Below are 21,553 nucleotides of genomic sequence, written 5' to 3'. Positions count from 1 at the left end.
AGATCGGTGGGAGCAGTGATGTTTTTGCGGGCAAAATGAGGAAGGTCGGGGTAGGTGTAGAGGAAGAAGGAGGTGGAGGCAGAGTTGTGCGATTTAGGAGGAAGTCGCCAGCCGGGGACGAGCGACCGAAGATGGAGCCGAGCTTCCCAAGCGCGGTCCAGAGTAGTTGGTCTCGGCACACCTCGCACAGCTAACTAAGGTAGCCAGACGGACGGGGGTAAGTTACAGACAGGTACAAATCCTGCAAGCGCGGGTGAGGCAAAGTTCGCTTCCTCGAATGGCTGCAATCCGGGTTGCTAGTTGGAGATAATGGGTAGGTATTCTGTCGAGATGGCGACGATGGCAAAAAGGTGGTTGCACCCCAACTTGTTGATGGCCGTCGGCAAAAGGGGAGGGGGAAAAAAAGGCAGCTAAAAATTGGCAGGTTGGGTACGCGGGTGCCCTTTCCTTTTCCTGGCTGTCTTGTTGCCCGGATGGGTGTTTCCTTGGAAGCAAAATAGAAAAGGAACAGAAGACTGTGAAGGCAGGAACGTTGGACGCGACAGAAACAAAAAATATTAGTGGGGATATTGTCAGGTTGTGCTACGATGAAACTGTCATGTTGCCAACCGGAGCTTCTTTTAGGAGGTAGAGGTGGATGGGCATTTGGGGAGAAGGGATGAGGATTATTTCGAGGTCTATGGGATACGGTACACGGTCGCTGTTGTCATCCGTTGGCTTCACGCCCCCTTGGGAAGTCTAGGGTCGGAGCCGCACGCCCTCCGCTGTCTTCTCTGGGGTCGGGGCTAGTAAGCCAGTAAGAGAGTCGATGAGAGAAACGTTATTGTATCTCCCTCGACCGCAGAAGGCGAGGAGAATGGGGGACCAGATCTCAGTCAGTTGGACGGGAGGGAAGCCCGAAAAGGGGGCGGCGAGTGGACCACGGTGGGACGGCTTCTTTCCATTTCTGGCACCAGTCTTGGTAAAGATAAGCAGGCACGGCAGGGCAAGCTGCAGGCACTTCCTGGGCCTCACATGCGCACATGGAGTACCTTACTCCGGGCTAGGTAGGGCGAGCAGAAGCTCTCCCGTTCTCTGCTAAGGCAAGTGACGCTGCTTCATACTTTGGGGGTCCCTTTTGGGGGTTGAAGCTGGGCGCACAGACTGCTGGCTACAACAGACTTGCAGAGGCTTGTGCTTGTAGATGCCATTATGAATAGGCCAATAAGAAGGGCAATCAACACTCAAGTCTTGGAGAGAGCTGTTGTATGGCACTCGAAAGGAAGAGCACGCGACTGGCTGGAATCTGGGACACTGAGCACTGGCAGGAGGGAAAAGGAAAAGATGGAAGCAGAGAAAATAAAAGGGACAAGGAAAAGGCGGGTACCTAGCGGGAGACAAGAAGGAGGGGGCGTGGATCAAGTACCCAGACCAAGGCCCCAAAACGCCTCTCCAATGGAAGGTACGGATACCTCTCCAAAGTATCTGTACCCCTTGTGCCTCCGTAGCGCGCCGCAAAAACGCAAGGCACCTCGCCTCTTCCCAAGTTGACGCATCGCGGCTCGCGGTAAGGTGACGTTTCTTCCTCCCCCAGATCTCGCACGTCGCACAGTGCTGCAGATGCGGACCGAGTGACGGACGGGAGGACTTGACCAACCCTTTTGGCAGCATATGACAGTTTGACAGGACTATCGACATATTCCCTCGACTTCCTGTACTTTGCTGCACGTTGTTCCCACCGCCCCCTCAACAAAACCTTTACTGACGACACGGTCGACTTGGGCATCAACATGACACGCCTCGTTTGAAGTAAGGCATCATGCGGCTCACACAAATACGAAGTACACATGGACCACACACACCACGATCGGCATCCAGGACTGAGAACTGTTCCAGACTCTCAGACTCTCCTCGACCAACGAATCTGCTGCGGATTCATGTCACGCCGAGAAACACCACAACTTCTGATTGTGGCAGACTGTGCAGACCATGTATCGCCCTACCAGGATTCATACCTCTTTTCAATACCCCCTCTCCGTACGGATGGATACTCTGGACACAGTACGAGAATGACTGGGACTCTTGGCAAGACAGGTGCGGCACTGGCGGCCTGCCGCTGGCTGGTCTAGAACAGTTCAAACGGGAAACGACCAGGAAGCTCACCCAAACTCCCAGCCCCTGGGAGTATTTAGCGAAGGGAGAGCGAGAAACAGACATGCAGGGAAACGCAGGTTTGGAGAAGAAAAGTCTTCCGTGCCAGCGTTGCATTCCATGCAACCTCCCACGCGGTTTCTACAATAAGGTAGATTCTCCTACCCCAGTATTTTGGCGCAAGGCAAGGTACTCTGTTGAATCATATTCCCATGCCTCCATTGACGGATACTTCTACATTACTTCGCACCCTGCTTCCTTCTCAGTTTCCATTTGACCCCACATTCACCCGCTATCAATCTCGCCCTCGAGTGATCCTTGGCGGCCAAGTTTTGTTGGTGAGATAAACTCTGAAGTTAGAGGCGCAACAGGCTAGCCTGAAAGCAAATGGAAACGAACACATCCAGTTCGTTACTAGGGTGTTACAGCGTCGGGATAGTTCGTATCAATCTACGAAACCCGAGAAGCGATGGCGAGAGCAGAATGCTCCAGTACAGCATGGTTTCGCACGCATGTATCCGTGGCGGGCTAGTGGGCGCATCGATACGGTGATCGGGTTACGCTCCTGTAAGCATCTGCATGTGAATCTGCATCGACGACGTGTAAGCCCAGTTACCGGTAAGACTCCTCTTGTAGATCTGGGGCCGTGTGTTCCAACGGCCTGTCAGACATCCCGCCGGACGTCAATCCAAAGAATCCAAAGGCGAGGCTTACTGTGAATAAGTACGGGGTTCTATTCTACCTTGATATTGTTCTCTCGACCACGACCGTGAAGACCGCCGTTCCCACCCAACTCTTCCTCCTTACCAGAGAGGTCACCTACCTGAAGACACCTCGACACCGTGCCATATAATTTGTGTGCGATTCATCACACCGTGGTCCTGAGTCAGCAAGCAATGACCCCTAGTCCGTAACACTGACGCCTCGCCGGAGCGAGCCCACATTGGGAGAACTTTCACCGCTTGGGAAAAGAGCGCCCGCTGCACAATGCGCCGTCTATGACCTTACCGATGCTGGCCTTGGGTCGACAAAGAGGTAGCGTAGGTATCCCGCCGGCCACTATTCCTGCCAACTACCTTGATCATTCTTGAGGTGTACAGTCTCTCCCCCCTCCTTCTCCTAGGTAGCCCTAGCGGTCCCCCGTGTCCCAGCTGGGCGGGAAGGGGTGGCCCGGGTTGCGCAATGTTGACAGCAGAGCATCGTTTGCGAAGCTCACCAAAATAGGAAATGGCCGAGAAGGTCGGTCTGGAGACTGGGGACTTGCTGCTTGTTTCTCTTTTTGTCTCTGCCTTTGCAAACATGACCCCTCGAATCGCCTCATAATAATTCCGCAAAAAGCATAAGGAGGACTCTGTATCCACGGCGGCAAAGGTCACCCTTCTTACCTTATCTGCTCCGTGTTCTGGTCGAGGCGCCTCCTGCCTGTAGTTGTCTCTGTTCCTCACGAACCAGGTGGAGAAAAAGGAATGCCAACCGAAAGGCTCAGGGCAACATTCTTTGTGTGCTTCTCTTTTCCACCTCATCAGCTACCTACTTTACCGGGCCACGGACACTTCTGCCTCCTTCCGGTCTCTCAATGTACCGCGACTGCCTCGACAGCATGAGGTACCTGGAAAGTAACATCCCCCAACCATGCAGCCTCAGGCCTTGATACCATTGGCCAGCCCTGGGGTCCATTCTGAATCTGCTGTCTGTTCGTCGCTTCGTTCCATGAACCCGGTCTGCATCTCTCCATGGCCTTGCTGTCTCGACTCTCTTTCATGTCTGCCGTAAAGCTGCACAGCCACACCAGTCACTCGGACTACATCTGTCAAAATATTTCAGAACTCTCACGTCACCCCAATCGACCGGATTGCGGCCTGCCTGTGCACACCCATTCAGAACCCCTCGGACCTTCTCCATCTCCATCTCCATCCTCTCCTCCGCTTCCCGTCTGGAGGCATTCGGACAAGCCGGCTGTCCAAGGCCCACCAAGGCCCACCAATCTGAGTCCTGACGGGCCATCTCCGGACCCGAGCTCGAACATGACCACATCCGGGCCCTCTTCTCGGTCTAGTGCAAGTTGCAACCTTATGCTTCCACACCCTGCAATAGAAGCAATCCAGAAGCTCGACCAAGCGTAACCCTATCGAGACTGGACACCATCTTGTTCACGTCAAGACGGCCCCTCATCAACTCTCGACAACGCATCGTCGTCATGCCTCCTCTGTCGCGCTCCAACTCATGCGTTGACATAGACTTCACTCTCAGACGCCAGTTCAACAAGTCGACCTTCAGGTGAGGAAGGTTCCCTCATCCCATCGCCGAGTTCACAAGCTGCACCAAAGGGACATACCCTCGGTCACGCAATGGTGACTGACGAATCTGTTGCAGGCCCCAACAACGTGAAATCATCTTTGCCGCCCTAGACGGCCACGACGTCTTCGTTCAGGCCGCGACGTCGTTCGGCAAAAGTCTTTGCTTCCAACTCCCTGCCTGCATTGACCATGGGAGTGAGTACCCGAAACTGCTCCGAGCTCGCATGCACGCGTCGTCGTCAACTAACGTGATTTCGCTGCGGCAGTCACCATAGTGGTTTCGCCACTGCTCAGTCTCATGGTCAGGGGTATCCCTTGCAGCCTTACTCAAGCGCGACAACTGACAGCTCCGTCAGATGAATCAGGTTGAAGCACTGCGATCGGCGGGCATCGACGCCAGCTCCCTCAATAGCAACACGCCGCCCGCTGAAAGGGATCGCATCAATCAGGACCTGGCTAGTGGCCACCCGCGAACCAGACTACTCTACGTGACACCGGAGCTATGCTCGGGGGACTCCTTTAGAAGACGCATCCAACTAGTTCACGAACAGTGTGAGTTGGCACGCATTGCAGTCGACGAGGCTCATTGCATCTCGGAATGGGGTCACGACTTTCGGAAAGACTTCAAGAAGCTGTCTTGGTTTCGAGAGACATTTCCCAAGGTACCCATCATGTGCTTGACGGCAACGGCGAATCCGACGGTTCGTCAAGACTTGCTAAAGACCCTTGGTCTCCTGGACCAACCCGAGAGACTGAAAAGCTTTGTCATGACCGCTCATCGGCCCAATCTACACATTGAGATACGGTACACCAAAGACCAGGACGACAACCGCCTATCTAATTTCCTAGCTTGGATACGTAGCGTGTACGAAAGGAGGAAAACAGAGCCACGCAAGTCAGAATTGGAGGCTACCGGAGAGCGGCTCGACAATGTCTCTGGAATCATATACACGATATCACGGGATGAGTGCGAGTCACTCGCCGCGGCACTCAGAGATGAAGGAGTAGGCGCATTGCCCTTCCACGCGAAACTGACCAAGGAAAAGAAAGAACAGACGTTGGCCCGCTGGGTAAACAACGAGCCTGGCTATGATATCATTGTGGCCACCACAGCCTTTGGCATGGGTATTGACAAGAACAATGTCCGGTTTGTTGTACACTGGCGGTTACCCAAGTCATTTGAGGGCTACTACCAGGAGGCAGGTCGCGCAGGCAGAGACGGAAACGCAAGTTTCTGTTTTCTGTATTACAGTCGAGAAGACCTGCAACGCGTGCAGAGCATGATCAGGAAAGGGAACCGCGACGGATCGAATTGGGAGGCTCAGGCCAAAAGCCTGCAGAAGCTTGCTCTTTATTGCGAAGATACAACGGCCTGCCGGCACGCGCAGATTTGCAGATATTTCGGCGAGAGCGAGACACCCAAGTGCGACTTTGCCTGCGACTGGCATAAAGATGCCCAGGCTCTCCAGAGGCGGATGATGCGCGGCTTGGCTGATGAGGAATGGGTTAGTACGCAGGCCGAGCATGGCCAGTACGAAGGTTATTACGACGAATACTGAGATTGGGGACGGTTCTGGTCAAATATGATACCCTGGAAGATGCTGCCGAGCGGCACGTGGATGCGACGAAATAAATGATTGATGAGACACACGCTAGACCTTGCTTACAGAAGAAACATGCGGGACTTAGTGAGGGGGCTGTGTTGTTCACATCTAGTGCAGTTTTCGTTATTGTAAGACCTAGGCTTACTTGCATAGATCTCACTCCTTTGGCCAGGATGCTCCGAAGCAGGCAACAAGCTTTAGTTGAGGTCAAAGATGCAAATAAGAGGTTGCACAAAAGGCCAGAACCAGCAATATTCATGACGTCTGCATGCAATGGGCCTGTTACCATGGGTGCCAGTTCTCAGACTGAAGAAGTCGTCTAGAAACGATACCTATGCTAGCTAGGCTGTCTACCTAAGGCATGCATGTAAGGTAGTGATTTCCCAAAATTGTAGAGCTACGAAGTCATGTTTCCCCCACCGAAGCTCCTGGCTTAGCTCCCGCGCCGGGGGGCGAGGACGGGGACAGTCGTGAAGTCAAGTTCCTACGTAATACCTCGGCAGAGGTCAGGTCGAACGAACGGGGTTGCATTTGGAATATCCCCCTGTGTACGTCAATTTGTCAAATGCGCTGCTGACGGGTCTGGAATTTTCTTCCCGTTCCATCATTCGAGATTGGACCTCGAGAAAAGCCAGGCCAGACTGCGTCTGTAGGGTGCTTACTTATCACCGAATTCCATGGCTTTCTCCAGCGGGGACCTTTCTCCTTAGGTAGACATGGGTTGGGCGCCCTAGATAGGTAAGGTACCTACCTACCTACCTAGCTTACTTGATTGGTGATGATTCATCCCCGTGCATGTCCATTTTCTGTTCGACAACGCTTTTGGACAGCACCATCACAAAACTACACACACATCCATCGATCTGCTATTAGAGCAGCCATTAGGAATACCCTGACGTCGCGCGCCCCCATATGCCGATTTGAGATCCCAATCATACGCTCCCCGAATCGCCGAGCAAACACAACAGCGCCGCCGCCGAGGTTACCCTCCAGATTGGATTAGGGACACCAAAAAGAAGTGGAAAAAAACTTACATCAGCTCCCATCCCACCACATGCCTTCCGCGTCTGTCTTACCGCGGCTGCATTTGTCAGATACCTTGGGTAGCGCGAGGTCGCACATCTAGAAGCATATAAGACGTCACTCTACTCGACCCCACCACTGTGCATATCGGAATTCTATTTACTCTTCTCTTCCCCCTCCCCCTCCTCTCTGTTTCCTCCCCCGCTGCCCGACCCAACTCCTCCATGCAAGCCATCTACCGCGCATCTACCGTTGCAGCATCACGAGCAGCAGCAACACCAGCACCCCTTCGACTCGCATCCATACAGAGGCACCTCTCTTCCACAGCGCGCACTATGGCTCCCATCACCAAGGAGACCGACTACCTCGTCATCGGCGGCGGCAGCGGCGGTCTCGCCTCAGCACGCAAAGCCTGCGGCCAGTTCGGCGCAAAGGCCCTCATTGTCGAGGGCGCCAGGCTGGGAGGAACCTGCGTGAACGTGGGGTGAGTCCCCTCCCTTCACACCCCTCCTCCTCCTCTTCCTCTTCCTCCTCTTTCCCTCTACCCCTTCGAGGAGACAAAACGAGTAGGCAAACAATGTGCTAACAACCTTTCTCTCTCCGTGCTACAGATGCGTCCCGAAAAAGGTTACGTTCAACGCCGCCGCCATTGCAGAGACGATCCACCAGGCTAAATCCTACGGCTTCTCCGTCAGCGAGACCGCCCCCTTCGACTGGCTCACCTTCAAGACGAAGCGCGACGCCTACATTAAGCGCCTAAACGGTATCTACGAACGCAACCTCAAGAACGACAACGTTGAGTACCTCCACGGCTGGGCCAAGCTCACCTCCCGCAACGAGGCCGAGGTCACCCTCGACGACGGCACCAAAGCCCTTGTGAAGGCGAAAAAGATCCTCATCGCCGTGGGCGGCAACCCCACCATCCCGCCCACCATTCCCGGCTCCGAGCTCGGCACAAACTCTGATGGCTTCTTCGACATTGACAAGCAGCCCAAGAAGGTCGCCCTCGTCGGTGCGGGGTACATCGCCGTCGAGTTCGCCGGCATGTTCAACGCCCTCGGCACAGAAACCCACCTCTTTATCCGCCACGATACCTTCCTACGCTCCTTTGACCCCCTCATTCAGGAGACCGTCACCAAGGAGTACGAGCGCCTGGGCGTCAACCTGCACAAAAGGTCGCAGCCGACAAAGGTCGAGAAGGACGCCGACGGCAAGCTCACCGTCACCTACAAAGATGCTGACGGAAAAGAAACGTCCGAGGGCGGGTTCGACCACCTCATTTGGGCCATTGGCCGCACGCCGGCAACTAAGGATATTGGCCTTGAGGAGATTGGACTCAAGTTGAATGAGAAGGGCCACATTCCCGTTGACGAGTATCAAAACACCAATATCGACAACATCTACGCCCTCGGTGATGTTACCGGCCAGGTTGAGCTGACCCCTGTCGCTATTGCTGCTGGCCGTCGTCTGGCCGAGCGCCTATTTGGCGGCGCCGAGTACGCCAAGGCTCATCTGGATTACTCCAACATCCCGTCCGTTGTCTTCTCTCACCCCGAGGTCGGCAGCATCGGCCTGACTGAGCCCCAGGCCATTGAGAAGTTTGGTAAGGACAACATCAAGGTTTACAAGACCAGCTTCACTGCCATGTACTACGCCATGATGGAGCCTGAAGAGAAGGGCCCCACCGCGTATAAGCTTGTTGTTGCCGGCCCTGAGGAGAAGGTCGTTGGTCTCCACATTGCCGGTCTTGGCAGCGGAGAGATGCTTCAAGGCTTCGGAGTTGCTGTGAAGATGGGTGCGACCAAGAAGGACTTTGACAGCTGTGTTGCCATTCACCCGACTAGCGCCGAAGAGCTGGTTACGCTGAAGTAAAGAATTGCATAGAAAGAGGTCTGGTAAGACATAGAAAAGTGGGCAAAGATACCAATTTGTAAAATTTCAACTTTAATCTCATGCCTTATCGTTCAACGCCAGTGCTCTCATGAGGTGACCATCCGTCCCTTGTGTCCGAAACGCCGCTAGCTATGGCAACTGCCGATTTTTCCTGTCGCCTCAATTTAAAGCAACTTTGGTGTCCTGTTCTACCATAACTCATCTGTCGATAGTTTGGCTAGGCAGGTGCCCAGAAATCCGTGTGCTGTTTGACCACGGGGGCCGTACCGAATCCCACTATCAAACACTCGCTCGTTTTTTTTGCGCAGCTTGGTGTCCTCTAAAGGAATACTATGCTGACGAGGCCAGTCGCAGACAACCCGAGAACAGTAAAGAGAACCGCATGGGGAGCAATAGCGCCAGCAGCGCTAGGCTTTGATTCTTGAGGGCCATCGCTATTACCGCGTGTCAGTTTGGAGTTTTCAATGGTAACCCAACAGCAGAGACTACTTACGTCGTGGTGGCTGATGACGGCGTCGGGGTAGCATCGGGACTGGGGTTACCTGAAGCTCCCGGGGTCGAGGTAGCAGCGGCGCTTGTGGTCGAGGCTGAGGGTAGATCGTCAACCTTGACGCCAATTTCAATACACGTGGATGCGTAGGCATTATAGGCATCCTTGAGGTTGGCGCTTTGGCAGGAGATTGTCAAGTTGCCGAGCATGGCGGGCATGAGATCGGTGCAGAGGTCATCAATCGAAGCAGGGTTACGTTGCTGGCCCAAAGCTGCAAGTAAACAGGCGGGAGGGACTGCGGCAGCAAAACTGATAATGCCAGCAAAAGCCGCGATGCAAGGTGTAGGTTTCATTGTTGTAGGTGTAAGTTTGCGTGGTTAGGTGTCGTTTGTTATAGGTGTTCGTAGGAACTTGGATTGCCAAAAGGTGTTGCTCCAAAACAAAACAAGTCAGTGTCTACGCGGATTAAAAGAAGACACTCAGCGATTCTGCCGTAGGAACTTCGAACATACCAAGGAAGGATACAATCTTTTCGTTTTGGGATTGATCTGAGGGAAACCCGAGGGCAAAGCGGAGCCAATGGAGGTGGTGATGAGGCAAGTTGAGGTTTGACGATGCAGAGTGCTGGCAGCAGAACGCGATCGTGTAAGTCCCTCACCGGGCACTTTTCCAGCAAGACGGAAGGAACCCCTGTGGGTGGAGAGGGTGATCGTCGGGAATGACTCCGACGGCATGAGGGTGGTATTTCTGGGGAAGGAAGGGACCGGTGGGTGGGGCCACCGCGAACTTCTTTCCTTCTGGAACAACTTCAAAACACTATCGTCCCTCTCCCGTCCACGAAATTAGACTCGCCCTTCCCAGATGTCACGATTGAATCGCCCCTGTAAATTGGATGGAGGAAAGGACGTTTTGTCTGCCATCAACAGGAACAACTTGCCCGGTTTTGATGTCAAGGTAGGTGTGCGTCTGGTCCCGCTGGCGAATGGCATCGACTGTCGACGGGCCTCGGCAATCAGTTCGCTGGCACTGACATTATTTCCTGGACTGTTCTGGCCAACGTCATCTGTTGTGTCGCCTTTATGATCACCAACCATCTACAGACAAGAAGACCAACAACCGAGGACCCTTCTTTTCAGGGTCTCTCAGCCGCAATCCAGCAGCCAACCGGCAGAGGATGGCCTACTCCCTCTCGATGATCATCGTCAGTCTTTCTCGCATCTTCCCAAACCTTCTCACTCTTGCCGCAAACTCAAAATGCGATGCCGATTGTCTGCGGATGATTACCTGTACTTGCAACCCAAAAATTTCGCTGGCAAGGCGGAATTGGGTTCGCGTCGAGGGACTTGTCATCTCATCAGACAATCGCATTTGATGGTTGTGTTTGTCCCATCCATCCGGCATCCATGACTTTGACTTTCGACCGAGACTTCAACATGTGGATACGTACCTCAACCTCCCAATGCTTCTGTTCGGCCGAGATATCTCCAGGTAACTCATGGCCCGGCGCCTTGGCTCGCCACCACTGTCGACAGCAGCATGACAAACTCGCAACGTGCGGCTTCGCAAACAAGCGGCACCTTGTCAGTAGAAGGGTAAAGGGCTTTCCCGCTTGCATGGCGGCTCTATCATGGATGATGGCTTCCCGGGCGCCTGGATCCATTGGGTCAGGCCTGCCCAAACGAGATCTCAGCGACTATCTTAGTAGCTGCGACGTTTCTTGTCGCGAAACTTCAGATGAGTTTCGCTTCGTCCACAAGTAAACAGCGGGTCAGATATGCCGCCTTGCAGAAGCTGAGCCTCTCAAGCCACTCGTCGTTCTCGTCTACCGAGCATGCACCAATGAAAACACAACACAGAATTCAAAGTCGTGGCTACTACACAGGCTACCCCTTCGTGTCTTTTAACCTGTGGGAGGGTGTTCGAACTGCTTCTATTTTTCCGTTACGACGATACCGGCGCAACGGCGCTTATTCGGCTCCCGCCCACTCACACTGAACGTCGGGACTGCCCCGAGCTATCGGGGTTCCCCACGGTATGATTACTGAAACCGAGCACACGATATGCCTCTGCCACACAACACGCTGCGACTTTGGCGGATAGCGCACTTTTCCCACATGCCGTTGTCTACCCCACTAGAAGAATAGTCTCATCGTGTTCCCCGTTGTTCGGCCGTCGAAGCTCGCAATCTCCGCGGACGAAGACCGAAATGTCTCACAAGATCATGGCCAAGAAGTTATCGACTGGCACGTCACACAGCGGTCCAGGCAGTGCAAGTGCCTCAACCATGCGGATCCGAGATGTTACGAGGCAACGTTGTCTCCGTACACAAACCAACCTACCCACGATGAATCGTTTGCCTGACTAGTCGTTCCGGTCATAACTAGTAAATCACTGGTAAATGGTTCATTCGGAGTATAGAAACCCGCACAGACAAGTATGTCATAGCCAGCTCGTGGCCCTTCTGTTGTTTTAGACGACCAATATGGGGTGACACGGGCTTGACCAATGGCCTCGCCGCTAGAACTTCCCAACATGGCTTATGAAGAGGCTGCCACGAGGTCGGTGTTCTGTCGTCTAATGCCCACAGCGGCTGGGCCTGGCCAAGCTTCCCTGGGCAAGTCTTTCGAACATACGGCTTCGCGAATGCTACAGAGCTAATTAGGTTGGATGCTTGGATCACAAGAGCATGGCTTTTACACTTCTCTGGCATCATGCTATATGAGGCCCTTACTGGAGTTTGAAGCTATAGCTGACTGGCAGGTTTGGGCGTGGACAGCTAGCCGCATGTCGGACGAGTCATTAGGGTTATATTTCTCGGCAGGCAAATCCAGATGTTTTCGAAACTCTTTTGGATTGTCTTGACGGGCAGAGCACGGCTCGCCAGCATTTGCATGACACATGCATGACCTAATCCACGCAGCGAGGCCCGGCGACCCGATTCATCTTCCCCGGATTCCCCTGTGAAAAACCGCAAGGGCGACCCATCGACGGATTCAAGCTGCTGGGCTTCGCGTCTCCGCCTACCAATCACGCCACTGGATGTCACAGATCCATGGGCCATCTTGCAGCAGAGCCTTGTGTTCTGGACGACTTTCCTTGCAGCGATCAACCAGCTCTGGAACTTGAAATTTGGCTGTTGGAAGTCTAACCTCCAAACAGGGGGCTCGCGAGTAGATTCCTTTACCAAGCCGTCCGCGGAAAGTCTATGCTCGTCCCAGGCAGCTGGTATCGAACGCGGTTCACAACGAAGCGTGCCTCTGATCGGTTGACCATCCGCACCCATTATCAGCACACGCATTACCCCGAGCCCCGACCTAAACGCCCAGTCCGTCTCTTTTTTCACATTATCTCGACGAAGTCGACGAAGTCGTCCGGGCACATCGTTGACGAGATCAGACAGCAGTGGAAGGGCCGGGACTGGGTCCTCATTCGTAGTATGTGTCCAATGTATCAACGTTCGATGGGCTATATCAGGCACGTCCATAAGTATGGGAACACCTATCAGTCATGGTTCATCCTGCCGCCCTTCAATTAGGTCCTCTACTTCGGACTGTGAATATCTACTCCGCCCCCGCTGTCCTGAGATCTTTCGGGAGGCACCTTCGACCTGAATGTAACCATTGGCAAATATGGCGGACACAAAGGTCGCGCAAACGGCGAGCGTGACCATCATGCTGATGACCTTTATCACGCTGACAGTCGTGATGAGGACCTTTGTACGAAGTATCCTGCTACGGAGCTTAGGCTGGGATGATAGTGAGTACCGACAACAAATAATCTAGTAAAGCGACCAGGCTGACCAAATGTAGCACTTGTGATCATCAGCTGGGTATGAAGCCGCGACAACAGTATGGAGGATTTTGCTAAACAGGAACAGGTTCTTGTCATGGCACTATGCAGTGCGATTCTTGCCAGTTAGCTGCCGCCGGTCCAAAAAGTTAGAGAGGACCTTCAAGCTGACCTCTGATAGTGACTAGCGTGGGCTTGGGATCTCATTTTCAAGACGTTTCGGAAACAGACTTTGCCGAATTTCTGAAGGTAGAAAATACCAAAAGACACTTTTCTCGTACCGGGCTGACATACCATCTGTAGTTCCAAGTTGCCACACAGCTCACATACATCTGGGCGTTCGTGACAGTAAAAATATCGTTTGCAATTCTTTACCTTCGGCTGCTCCCTGACCAGGTCTACCATCGTGTCAACAAGTTTCTTATCGTCTTGCTGCTTGCAGAGGGCATTGAAGAGACTGCCGTTGTCATCTTCAGATGCACTCCCATCGAAAGAGCTTGGACACCATCCGTACCCGGAACGTGTCTGGACCTGACCGTTTTTTACTACTCTGCTGTAGGTTTTCTTTGGAGGAAAAGAAAAACAAAGTTGTGTTTGCCAGCCAGCTAACTTGAGGAGACAGTTCGCCATCAAGCTATTGACAGACTTAGTGTTGTTCATTCAGCCAATTCCAACTGTCTGGAAACTACAACTATCGATAGCAAAGCGCATTGGAGTCATCGTCATGTTATCCCTGGGTTTACTGTGAGCCCTCATGAACAGCTTCTCCCTGTCAGACAAGTAATTAACAGCCACAGGGTGTGCGTCATTTCCGTTATCAGAGTGAGCTACATCAGCGCTTTTGACCGCGATGTCACGTGTAAGTTATTCAGTCGTTCACATGAGTTCGCGACTGACCCTCGTAGTCTTGGTCGCCGACCCCCTACTCTGGTCGGAAGTCGAAGTCTGTGCCTTGATCATTTGCTCCGGCGTTCCATCGTTACGACCGTTGATATCCCGTTTCCCCGCCCTCAACAAAGCTCTCGGGTTATCGACTGGCAAATATTCCAAAGTGTACTATCCCGATCAGCGAACGACCATAGGCGGTTCGAAGCCATACATGGGGCAAAACGCGTATGCACGCGCAACGCAAGGGGAAGCTGGCGGGAAGCTCTATGTTAGCTCCAGTTCCTATGGAACTTCGACACGCACGACCACCGAGAGCATGGAGAATATTCTACCCCTAGATCTCGACAAGCCCTCGTCAGCACATAGTGTGGAGATGGGGATCATCAAGGTGAAGAACGACATTCCGTCATCACATCTACATATGACACCGTCACAATACGTGATGGAAGATCCATACTTCCCTGCGGGTCGGCCAATGGCCAGGCGGAAAAGCAGAGGAAACATCCGCGATGGTACAGGATGGATATCCAATGACTAATCACGACATCGAGAGACGAAGATTGGGGCAGGCTTCTTGATGGCCTATTAGCGGTACATACGCATGCCGCGGGAAGAGCTTCGGCGGCTACATTAATGTATATAAAATACAAGCATTTGGCATAGAGGCATGTCAAGTTTGACTGCCTCCGGCCCCTATTTTAAGAGATCCCTGCGCAATACGATGCCTTCACCAGAAGGGTCCAATTCACTTCTTCGCAATTTCGTAAGTTTCGATTCATGGTGTTTCTGGCTCGGCGATTTTTGCCTGTCTCTCGACATGCCTGGTACTTGGTGATACGGAATCTGCATGGGGCATTGGCGGAGTATCCCAAACGATTCGGATGTTCAAGAGGCTGTCAAGAGCTGCCGCCAGCAGTGCGTCTCTTCCTGACACAGTCTATGCTCGAGAGACTCGACTTCCCAAGCGGGGAGGGTTGTTAAAGACAAAGAGCACATAAAGGCCGGTTATGCCGCGAGACCCGACGTGGGAGGCTTCGTCCATCGACCGTTACAGAGTACATCCCGGACCTGATGGGCGTCGGCTTTTGAACTCTCGTCTTTGGGAGTTACAGTTGAAATGAGCTTCGCCTTTCACCCACTACATCTTCTTCGATAGGGAAAATTCGCGAGTCTCTTGGTCAAAGAAAGATGAAAATGGAATGGGGATGCACAACTGTAGTAGAGTTCACCCTGCTGTTATGTTTGATCATGTTTGACAGAAGTTTGACAGAAGTGAATGAGGATTGGTGAGATGCCAATGCAAACCTTCCTCTCTTGCTGCTTTAGATATAGGGGTTGCGCGATAGCGAGGTGATCATATGCAGATGCAAAGTCAGGTGCCGATCACCAAGGTCCCAGGAGTACGTCTTTTGAAATTATCCATATCGCATATGGGAAATTCGACATACGATAATCGGATTCTTGAATGTCTGGAAACGTGTTAAGCCTCAGGCTTGGTTGAGTCTGGAACTCGACGAAAAGTCGGATTAGTAACGCTGGTCCTCTGCTAGCTGCTCTACCTTTCTCTCACGGTCTTGTACATGGCTTTACTATCACGGCTACCTGGCTTCATGGTATATCCGTCTCGGCAGGAATCACAATCCGAAGCTCCCCTGCGCGCATACTGAAAAAGACGCCGGACGTTGGTAGCGATAGAAAGTCGCAGTTTAACAGCCTTCGGACTTTGACAATGTTTTCTCAAGAACAGCCTAAACGTTGCCAAATTGATCCCAAAAAATCTTCTCTTCTTCACCCGGCCTTCCCATGCTCGTGCCACCCGTCTCCGAGAGGCTATATGTGAGCCATGGGGTGCACTTGGAGAGCAAATTCAACACTGGGATCTCTTGATCGAAGTATAGAAGGATCCCTTGGAATTGAGCCGGGGGGATTGCGTATCCCTGATCGATTTTACCGGAAACTAGCTCTAGAATGATGTGTTGATACAGCTAGCTACATCCAGCTACTCATCCAGCGACTGTGATTAGTTGTGGCTCCAGTGGCAATTATCGAGTGTGAGATTGCTCCCTTTCATATGACGGATAGAGTTGGGAGGCAAGAAAATTCCAAACAACTCGTCCGTTATAAATCCTTCGGTGCCAATTTTCGACAGAATACCAATAGGCGGTTGAAGATGCAGCCCAGGAAAGAAAGGTGTCCAGAACAGATACAAAGACCCTCGGTGAGTTGATCTCGGTCAGATTCCTTCACCGAACGCCCCACCTAGTACCGCCACCAATCATAGTTGCTCAATGAAAACTGCTGATTTCCTTTTGCCTCAGGCCCAAAGCTTGCCCTAGGCTGGACCGTGCACTTCTCCCAACTTTGCCAGTGGGGTTAGCGAGCCCGCACAAACTCCAAATTTGCCGGGTGCTGTTCCTCGAATCTCACAACCTCCCGAAAAAAGTTCATCTCCCGACAACCTCGACAGTCAACCACCCAACGCCGGCCAGCCACCAGTCGATTGCCTCCTGAGGAACCATCAGGTTAGTTACCGGGACGAAGGAGTAAATTCAAAAATACCCGCTCGACGACGGTATCCCACGATCTTCCAATCTCTTCCCTGGCTCTCCCCTCGTCAGCGCAAGAAAAGGCATTTCGCGATATCTCTCTAGTGGGCATTGAAGAAATGCTTCGCATCCTCTCCCAGTTTTCAGCATCACCGCCCCTCTTCGAGACCTTTCGCCATCACGAAGCTTTTTTTTATGTTTCTCGTCTACGAACTCATCCTATTAGAACACAAGGCTAACATCTTCTCATGAACAGCATAAGCAATCATGGGTATCTCGAGAGATTCCCGCCACAAGCGCTCCGCTTCCGGTGCCAAGCGTGCCTACTACCGTGCGTAAACAATCGAAAGCCCGTATGCTCTTATCAAGCATGCGTTCTGACCTTTCTGCTCAACAGGGAAGAAGCGCGCTTTCGAGGCCGGTCGCCAGGGTGCCAACACCCGTATCGGCCCCAAGCGAGTTCACACCGTCCGCACCCGCGGCGGCAACCACAAGTACCGTGCCCTCCGCCTCGACTCCGGTAACTTCGCCTGGGCCTCCGAGGGCTGCACCCGCAAGACCCGCGTTATCGGCGTCGCCTACCACCCCTCCAACAACGAGCTCGTCCGCACAAACACCCTGACCAAGTCCGCCGTCGTCCAGATCGACGCCGCCCCCTTCCGTCAGTGGTACGAGGCTCACTACGGCCAGAACCTCGGCCGTCGCCGCCAGCAGAAGCAGCAGGCCGCCGCTGGTGTCAAGGAGGAGGAGACCAAGAAGTCCAAGTCCGTCGAGAAGAAGCAGGCTGAGCGCTTCGCCGCCGAGGGCAAGGTCGAGAACGCCCTCGAGAAGCAGTTCGAGGCCGGTCGTCTGTACGCCGTCATCTCTTCCCGTCCCGGTCAATCCGGCCGCTGCGACGGTTACGTCCTCGAGGGCGAGGAGCTCGCCTTCTACCAGCGCAAGCTCCACAAGTAAACGTATCGCTCGTTTTAGTGGACTTGTGTGCGTGGCCACGTCTAGCGTCTAACGAAACAGCGTCGCCTTGTGGGCGTGTGGATGTGGATGGGGAAAACTAGATAACTGTGACTCTCATGATCACGTTTACGGGAATGAAAAAAACATTTTATCGGGCTCTTAGGTTGTTCTTGGTGTTCAACAGGTTTTGCTTTTCGTCTGGCAAGCCATCAGGGGGCGTGATCAGCTTACAATGAAATGTAGGCTCGGAAAAGCAACCGAGCCAACGGACGGATACGGGTTATTAGGAAGACTCAAAAAGACTATACCACCAAGTTTTTGCCTGCCACAACCACCATTTATCTGTTACCGTCACTTGCCGGTTGTGCCGTCCTGTTGCATTGTGATATTCTCTATATTTGATATTGTAGCTGTCAAGTCTACCTAGGGAAGCTATGAGTCTGCGCCTTAAATCCTGTCCATGTTCACATGGGTGGTCTCTACTGCGAGTCTTGCAGTCAAACCGATGGCTTCTAGCCACTTCCTCGTGGCCTATTCAGGCCGATATGCTTCTGTTCACTCCTAGCGCGTGTTGGTTCTCTGGATTTCAGACACATTTGACCGCCTCTAGGGTCTTTATGATTCCTTGATGCCCGCAATACATCTAGCCAGCCGCCCAGATGTGCGTTGGACCAGCAAACACACGCAAACCTCCATACTCAATGGGAAGCTATGATTACTTTGTACATTAAGATATTCAGAGAATTCTGCTTCTGGGTTACCAGGGATGTATTCCTGACAGACCGCTTCAAGCAAACTGTCGCTTGAGGTCCGTCCATTTGCGATTAAGTGTCTCGTGCTGAGAATTAATCTATCATAGAGTCAGTCAAACAACAATCCATGAGTGACAATGGAGCATCATCTTACCTCGGCATACTGCATCTTCGTCTGCACAAGCTCCTCCTCCAATTCCGCCATCTCCTTCTCCAGCTTCTCATTCTCCTCGTGGACTTTCAGGTTGCGTTTCATGAGATCCTCACGTTCAGCCTTCCATGCGTTCTCTAGCTCTTCGGGCTGCTTCTCGATGACGTTTCGTAGCTCACGGACCTGACCCTTGAGACTCTCATTTTCATCCTTGAGCTCCTCGTTCTCGACCTTGGTGTGGACCAACTCCGTGGCAAGCGCAGCCTGCTCACTGTCGTACGCCTCAACGCGCTCCTCGAGCTTGCGGACCTTGATGGCAAAGTTTATGTTGGCGGTCCGCAACCCTTCCAGTTCGGCCTCACGATCCTTCTCTGCCCTCGTCTTCTCCTCCCACTCGGTCGTGTAGGCTTTGAGAATCTCCGGGGTGATCTTGAGATCACAAGCATCTCTGACAAGTTGATCGGCGCGGTACACTTCCTTGTCCATGCTGGAGCTAGAGCTTCCAAAGAAGCCGTTCTCTAAAATGCTTCCTGCGCTCGGTGCGGTGTCGATGTATGCGTCAAACACCTTGTCTTTGAGGAAAACGGTCAGTTGCTGCATATCAGAGATGGCCAGAAGATTCGCAGCATTCTTCTGCATCAAAACAATGCCGAAACGTAGAATAGCCGAGAGACCCTCGGACAGGATGAGGTCGTAAATGCGCAGCACCAATTGCAGGGGGAAACGGTAGGCAAAGAGTGTCAAAAACCACTGAGTGGCGTAGAGGTGAGGTGAGATGCTGCGGCGACGTAGATGGCAGTACAAGGCTGGCTCATAGTCCTCAAGCAAGCGCTCAAAGATGTACAAGTTCTTATGAAGGCCGGGCATATCTTGAATAAAAAGATCGCGCAGGTGGTAGTGGTTCATCAACCGGACCAGCAGGCAGAACGCTTCTTCCTCTGTCATGTTGAACAAAAGAGGCATAATCAAGAAGTTCATGCCTTGAGCATAACCGACACCCTCATCAAATAGGGCGTACGCCTTGCATACGCCGAAAAGGCCCTCCTGAAGCCCGGCGGCGGCGGCGTACTTGGAGAAGCTGGTTCTCGCACCCAAGTCTCGTCGAATCGTCTTCTCCAGTTTCTGTAGCATAGCAGTATCCTCCTTTTGCTTCTTTTGTCTCGCCACTGTAGCGGCCTGCTGTGCCTTGAGGACCGCTTCCGCGCTCTTCTCGTGAGGGGATGGCATGCCGTTTGCGGCCGACTGTTCCGAATGGACTGATGAGGCAGAGGAGTTGACAGTGTCATTCTGGATGCTGAGGTTACCGTTGCTGCTCGAGCTAACCGTGCTCTGGCTATTCCGGTTGATTCCCTTGTCGGTGCCTCTGGCCACTAGCTCTCTGTACATGATTTCGAGCTCTTCGTTGTTGCTCTGGGCCAACACTTGCCAGACTACTCCACGGATAGCGTTTGGAATGCCACTGGCAATAGCTTTGTTTAATTCCTCGGCGCTGGTCCGCTGAACAACCGCCGGGCCTTCGTAAACGACAGACTGCCACAGATCCCAATCTACCTGAGAATCTGACATGTCAGAAGGTCCAGCCGACACGCCAGATACTGTCCCTGGTGCCAACGCCGGGTTCGGGGTAGTTGGGAGAGGCGACTTGGGAGCTTGGTCGGCACCAAGCTCCCTGTCGTTTCCATTTGGGGCGGGAGGCGTGCTGAAACCCAATCCCTTGGGCGGTGGCACAGGTTTATCGTCGTCCGATGGCAACGTGACGCCCACCTCTTCCCGTAATCGTACCATTTTGAAGCGGTCTTTCAAACTGTGTCGCAGAACACCGTTGGTGCCGTCACTCTCTTTCTCCTCGTCTAACCTGCCCAGCGACATGTCGGGGTTACTCGTCAAAGTAGCGATGGAACTTGCAGTATTTCGGCGTGGAGAAGCTTGTGGAGGTGGTGAGGTCTCCTTCTCTTTGCTCGTGCTGTTTCGGGACAGCCAGGAGAAGGGGCTTGTGAGCTTCCTAGTCGGAGGCCCTGGGGGTGGTGGTAGGGGTGCTTGCGGTGGGACTGCGGCTGGGACTGCGGGAGATTTGGCAAGCAATGGCTCGGCCGGCGGCGACCATGGCATGGATGGGAGGGCGCCGGTGATGCTGCTAATAGATATTTTCTTGGGTGGCAGCGGTTTCTCTTCGACCGGGCTAATGGCTTTCGTTTCTTGTATTTGAAATTAGCATTGTTGGCACACGTCGATCAATTCATGCGGCGAAACAACAAACCTGGTTCCTCGTGCGGGGCAGGATGGTCGTCGTCCAGCTTGACGTCGTCCAGATTCGAGGTGTTGGAAAGCCGATGAGATACGGGAGAAGCTTTGCGCTTGATATCCACGTCCTCGTGGTCGCTCACAAAGTCCTCGTCAACAAAGTGGTCGTCTGGTGTTGGTGACGGCGGAGCTGGTGCTACCACCCTATCTTCTTCCGTTTGCTCCTCCTTTTTCGAGGGTTCAGGGTCCGTTTCCTCGGCGGATGGTTGTTTGGAGACTGAGGGCGTTCGCTGAGTAAGAGAACGCACCTCAGCTACATCGGCGACATCGACGACGGCATCTTCGAAGGCATCCTGCTGCTTATTCGGTTCTGTCAGCGAATCGTTCTTTTCCTGTCTGAAGTGGCGCCTTGTTGTCGAGCTTGGGGGCTGAAGCCAGTGTGTGCATTAAGGGAGGATGAGGGGAGCTTTACATTCTCCTTATCAGAGTCGGAGTCAGAGTCGGTCGAGAGTCTCTTCTCCTTCGTCTCCTTGTTGACTTCAGGCGAAACGGTCGCGACAGGCCCATCTGGCTGGGACATGGCGAAATGGAGAATCGTAGGTCAACTTACGCTGACCTATGTGCGTGTGCGGTTTGCTAAGATAGCTCTCGTCCAGGTCGAGGTCGGAGGACGCGGACGGCATAGCGCGCGGGGAGGACGACGTGTTCTGCCAGAGCGCCAGGGCCGGTTGGCCAGCCGTAAAATATGGGAATGAAGGCTGCGACGCGGTCTCCCTGGGAAAAGCGTGAATTACT

At 53.2% G+C, this 21,553-nt stretch overlaps 7 protein-coding genes across 7 annotated transcripts; 5 read left to right on the top strand and 2 right to left on the bottom strand.

The window, feature by feature from the left end:
• Positions 1-4,327: 4,327 nt before the first annotated feature.
• CORC01_11447 (RecQ family ATP-dependent DNA helicase) lies at positions 4,328-5,986 on the top strand (the record flags this gene model as incomplete). Its single annotated transcript, XM_022623071.1, has 4 exons — positions 4,328-4,407; positions 4,504-4,622; positions 4,694-4,728; positions 4,784-5,986. 4 exons carry the CDS (start codon positions 4,328-4,330, stop codon positions 5,984-5,986), a joined length of 1,437 nt encoding a protein of 478 aa, XP_022470388.1.
• A 1,292-nt stretch (positions 5,987-7,278) lies between these two features.
• On the top strand, positions 7,279-8,926 carry CORC01_11446 (glutathione-disulfide reductase; the record flags this gene model as incomplete). The annotated part of the gene is made up of 2 exons (XM_022623070.1): positions 7,279-7,538; positions 7,666-8,926. 2 exons carry the CDS (start codon positions 7,279-7,281, stop codon positions 8,924-8,926), a joined length of 1,521 nt encoding a protein of 506 aa, XP_022470387.1.
• Positions 8,927-9,266: 340 nt separating this feature from the next.
• On the bottom strand, positions 9,267-9,790 carry CORC01_11445 (uncharacterized protein; the record flags this gene model as incomplete). Its single annotated transcript, XM_022623069.1, has 2 exons — positions 9,267-9,381; positions 9,441-9,790. The coding sequence occupies 2 exons, from the start codon at positions 9,788-9,790 to the stop codon at positions 9,267-9,269; spliced, it is 465 nt and encodes a 154-aa protein (XP_022470386.1).
• An 821-nt stretch (positions 9,791-10,611) lies between these two features.
• On the top strand, positions 10,612-11,197 carry CORC01_11444 (uncharacterized protein; the record flags this gene model as incomplete). The annotated part of the gene is made up of 2 exons (XM_022623068.1): positions 10,612-10,638; positions 10,739-11,197. 2 exons carry the CDS (start codon positions 10,612-10,614, stop codon positions 11,195-11,197), a joined length of 486 nt encoding a protein of 161 aa, XP_022470385.1.
• Positions 11,198-13,066: 1,869 nt separating this feature from the next.
• CORC01_11443 (uncharacterized protein) lies at positions 13,067-14,652 on the top strand (the record flags this gene model as incomplete). Its single annotated transcript, XM_022623067.1, has 8 exons — positions 13,067-13,193; positions 13,247-13,266; positions 13,315-13,351; positions 13,408-13,475; positions 13,530-13,781; positions 13,849-13,970; positions 14,024-14,085; positions 14,132-14,652. The coding sequence occupies 8 exons, from the start codon at positions 13,067-13,069 to the stop codon at positions 14,650-14,652; spliced, it is 1,209 nt and encodes a 402-aa protein (XP_022470384.1).
• Positions 14,653-16,927: 2,275 nt separating this feature from the next.
• On the top strand, positions 16,928-17,614 carry CORC01_11442 (40S ribosomal protein S8; the record flags this gene model as incomplete). The annotated part of the gene is made up of 2 exons (XM_022623066.1): positions 16,928-16,991; positions 17,058-17,614. 2 exons carry the CDS (start codon positions 16,928-16,930, stop codon positions 17,612-17,614), a joined length of 621 nt encoding a protein of 206 aa, XP_022470383.1.
• A 787-nt stretch (positions 17,615-18,401) lies between these two features.
• On the bottom strand, positions 18,402-21,338 carry CORC01_11441 (TBC domain-containing protein; the record flags this gene model as incomplete). The annotated part of the gene is made up of 4 exons (XM_022623065.1): positions 18,402-18,464; positions 18,521-20,712; positions 20,775-21,150; positions 21,231-21,338. The coding sequence occupies 4 exons, from the start codon at positions 21,336-21,338 to the stop codon at positions 18,402-18,404; spliced, it is 2,739 nt and encodes a 912-aa protein (XP_022470382.1).
• Positions 21,339-21,553: the final 215 nt, after the last annotated feature.

Source organism: Colletotrichum orchidophilum, assembly GCF_001831195.1.
Source record: "Colletotrichum orchidophilum strain IMI 309357 chromosome Unknown Scaffold_125.1, whole genome shotgun sequence".
Lineage (NCBI taxonomy): Eukaryota > Fungi > Ascomycota > Sordariomycetes > Glomerellales > Glomerellaceae > Colletotrichum > Colletotrichum orchidophilum.
The sequence above is the reverse complement of the archived record's forward strand: the minus strand, read 5'-3'. Positions and strand labels throughout refer to the sequence as shown.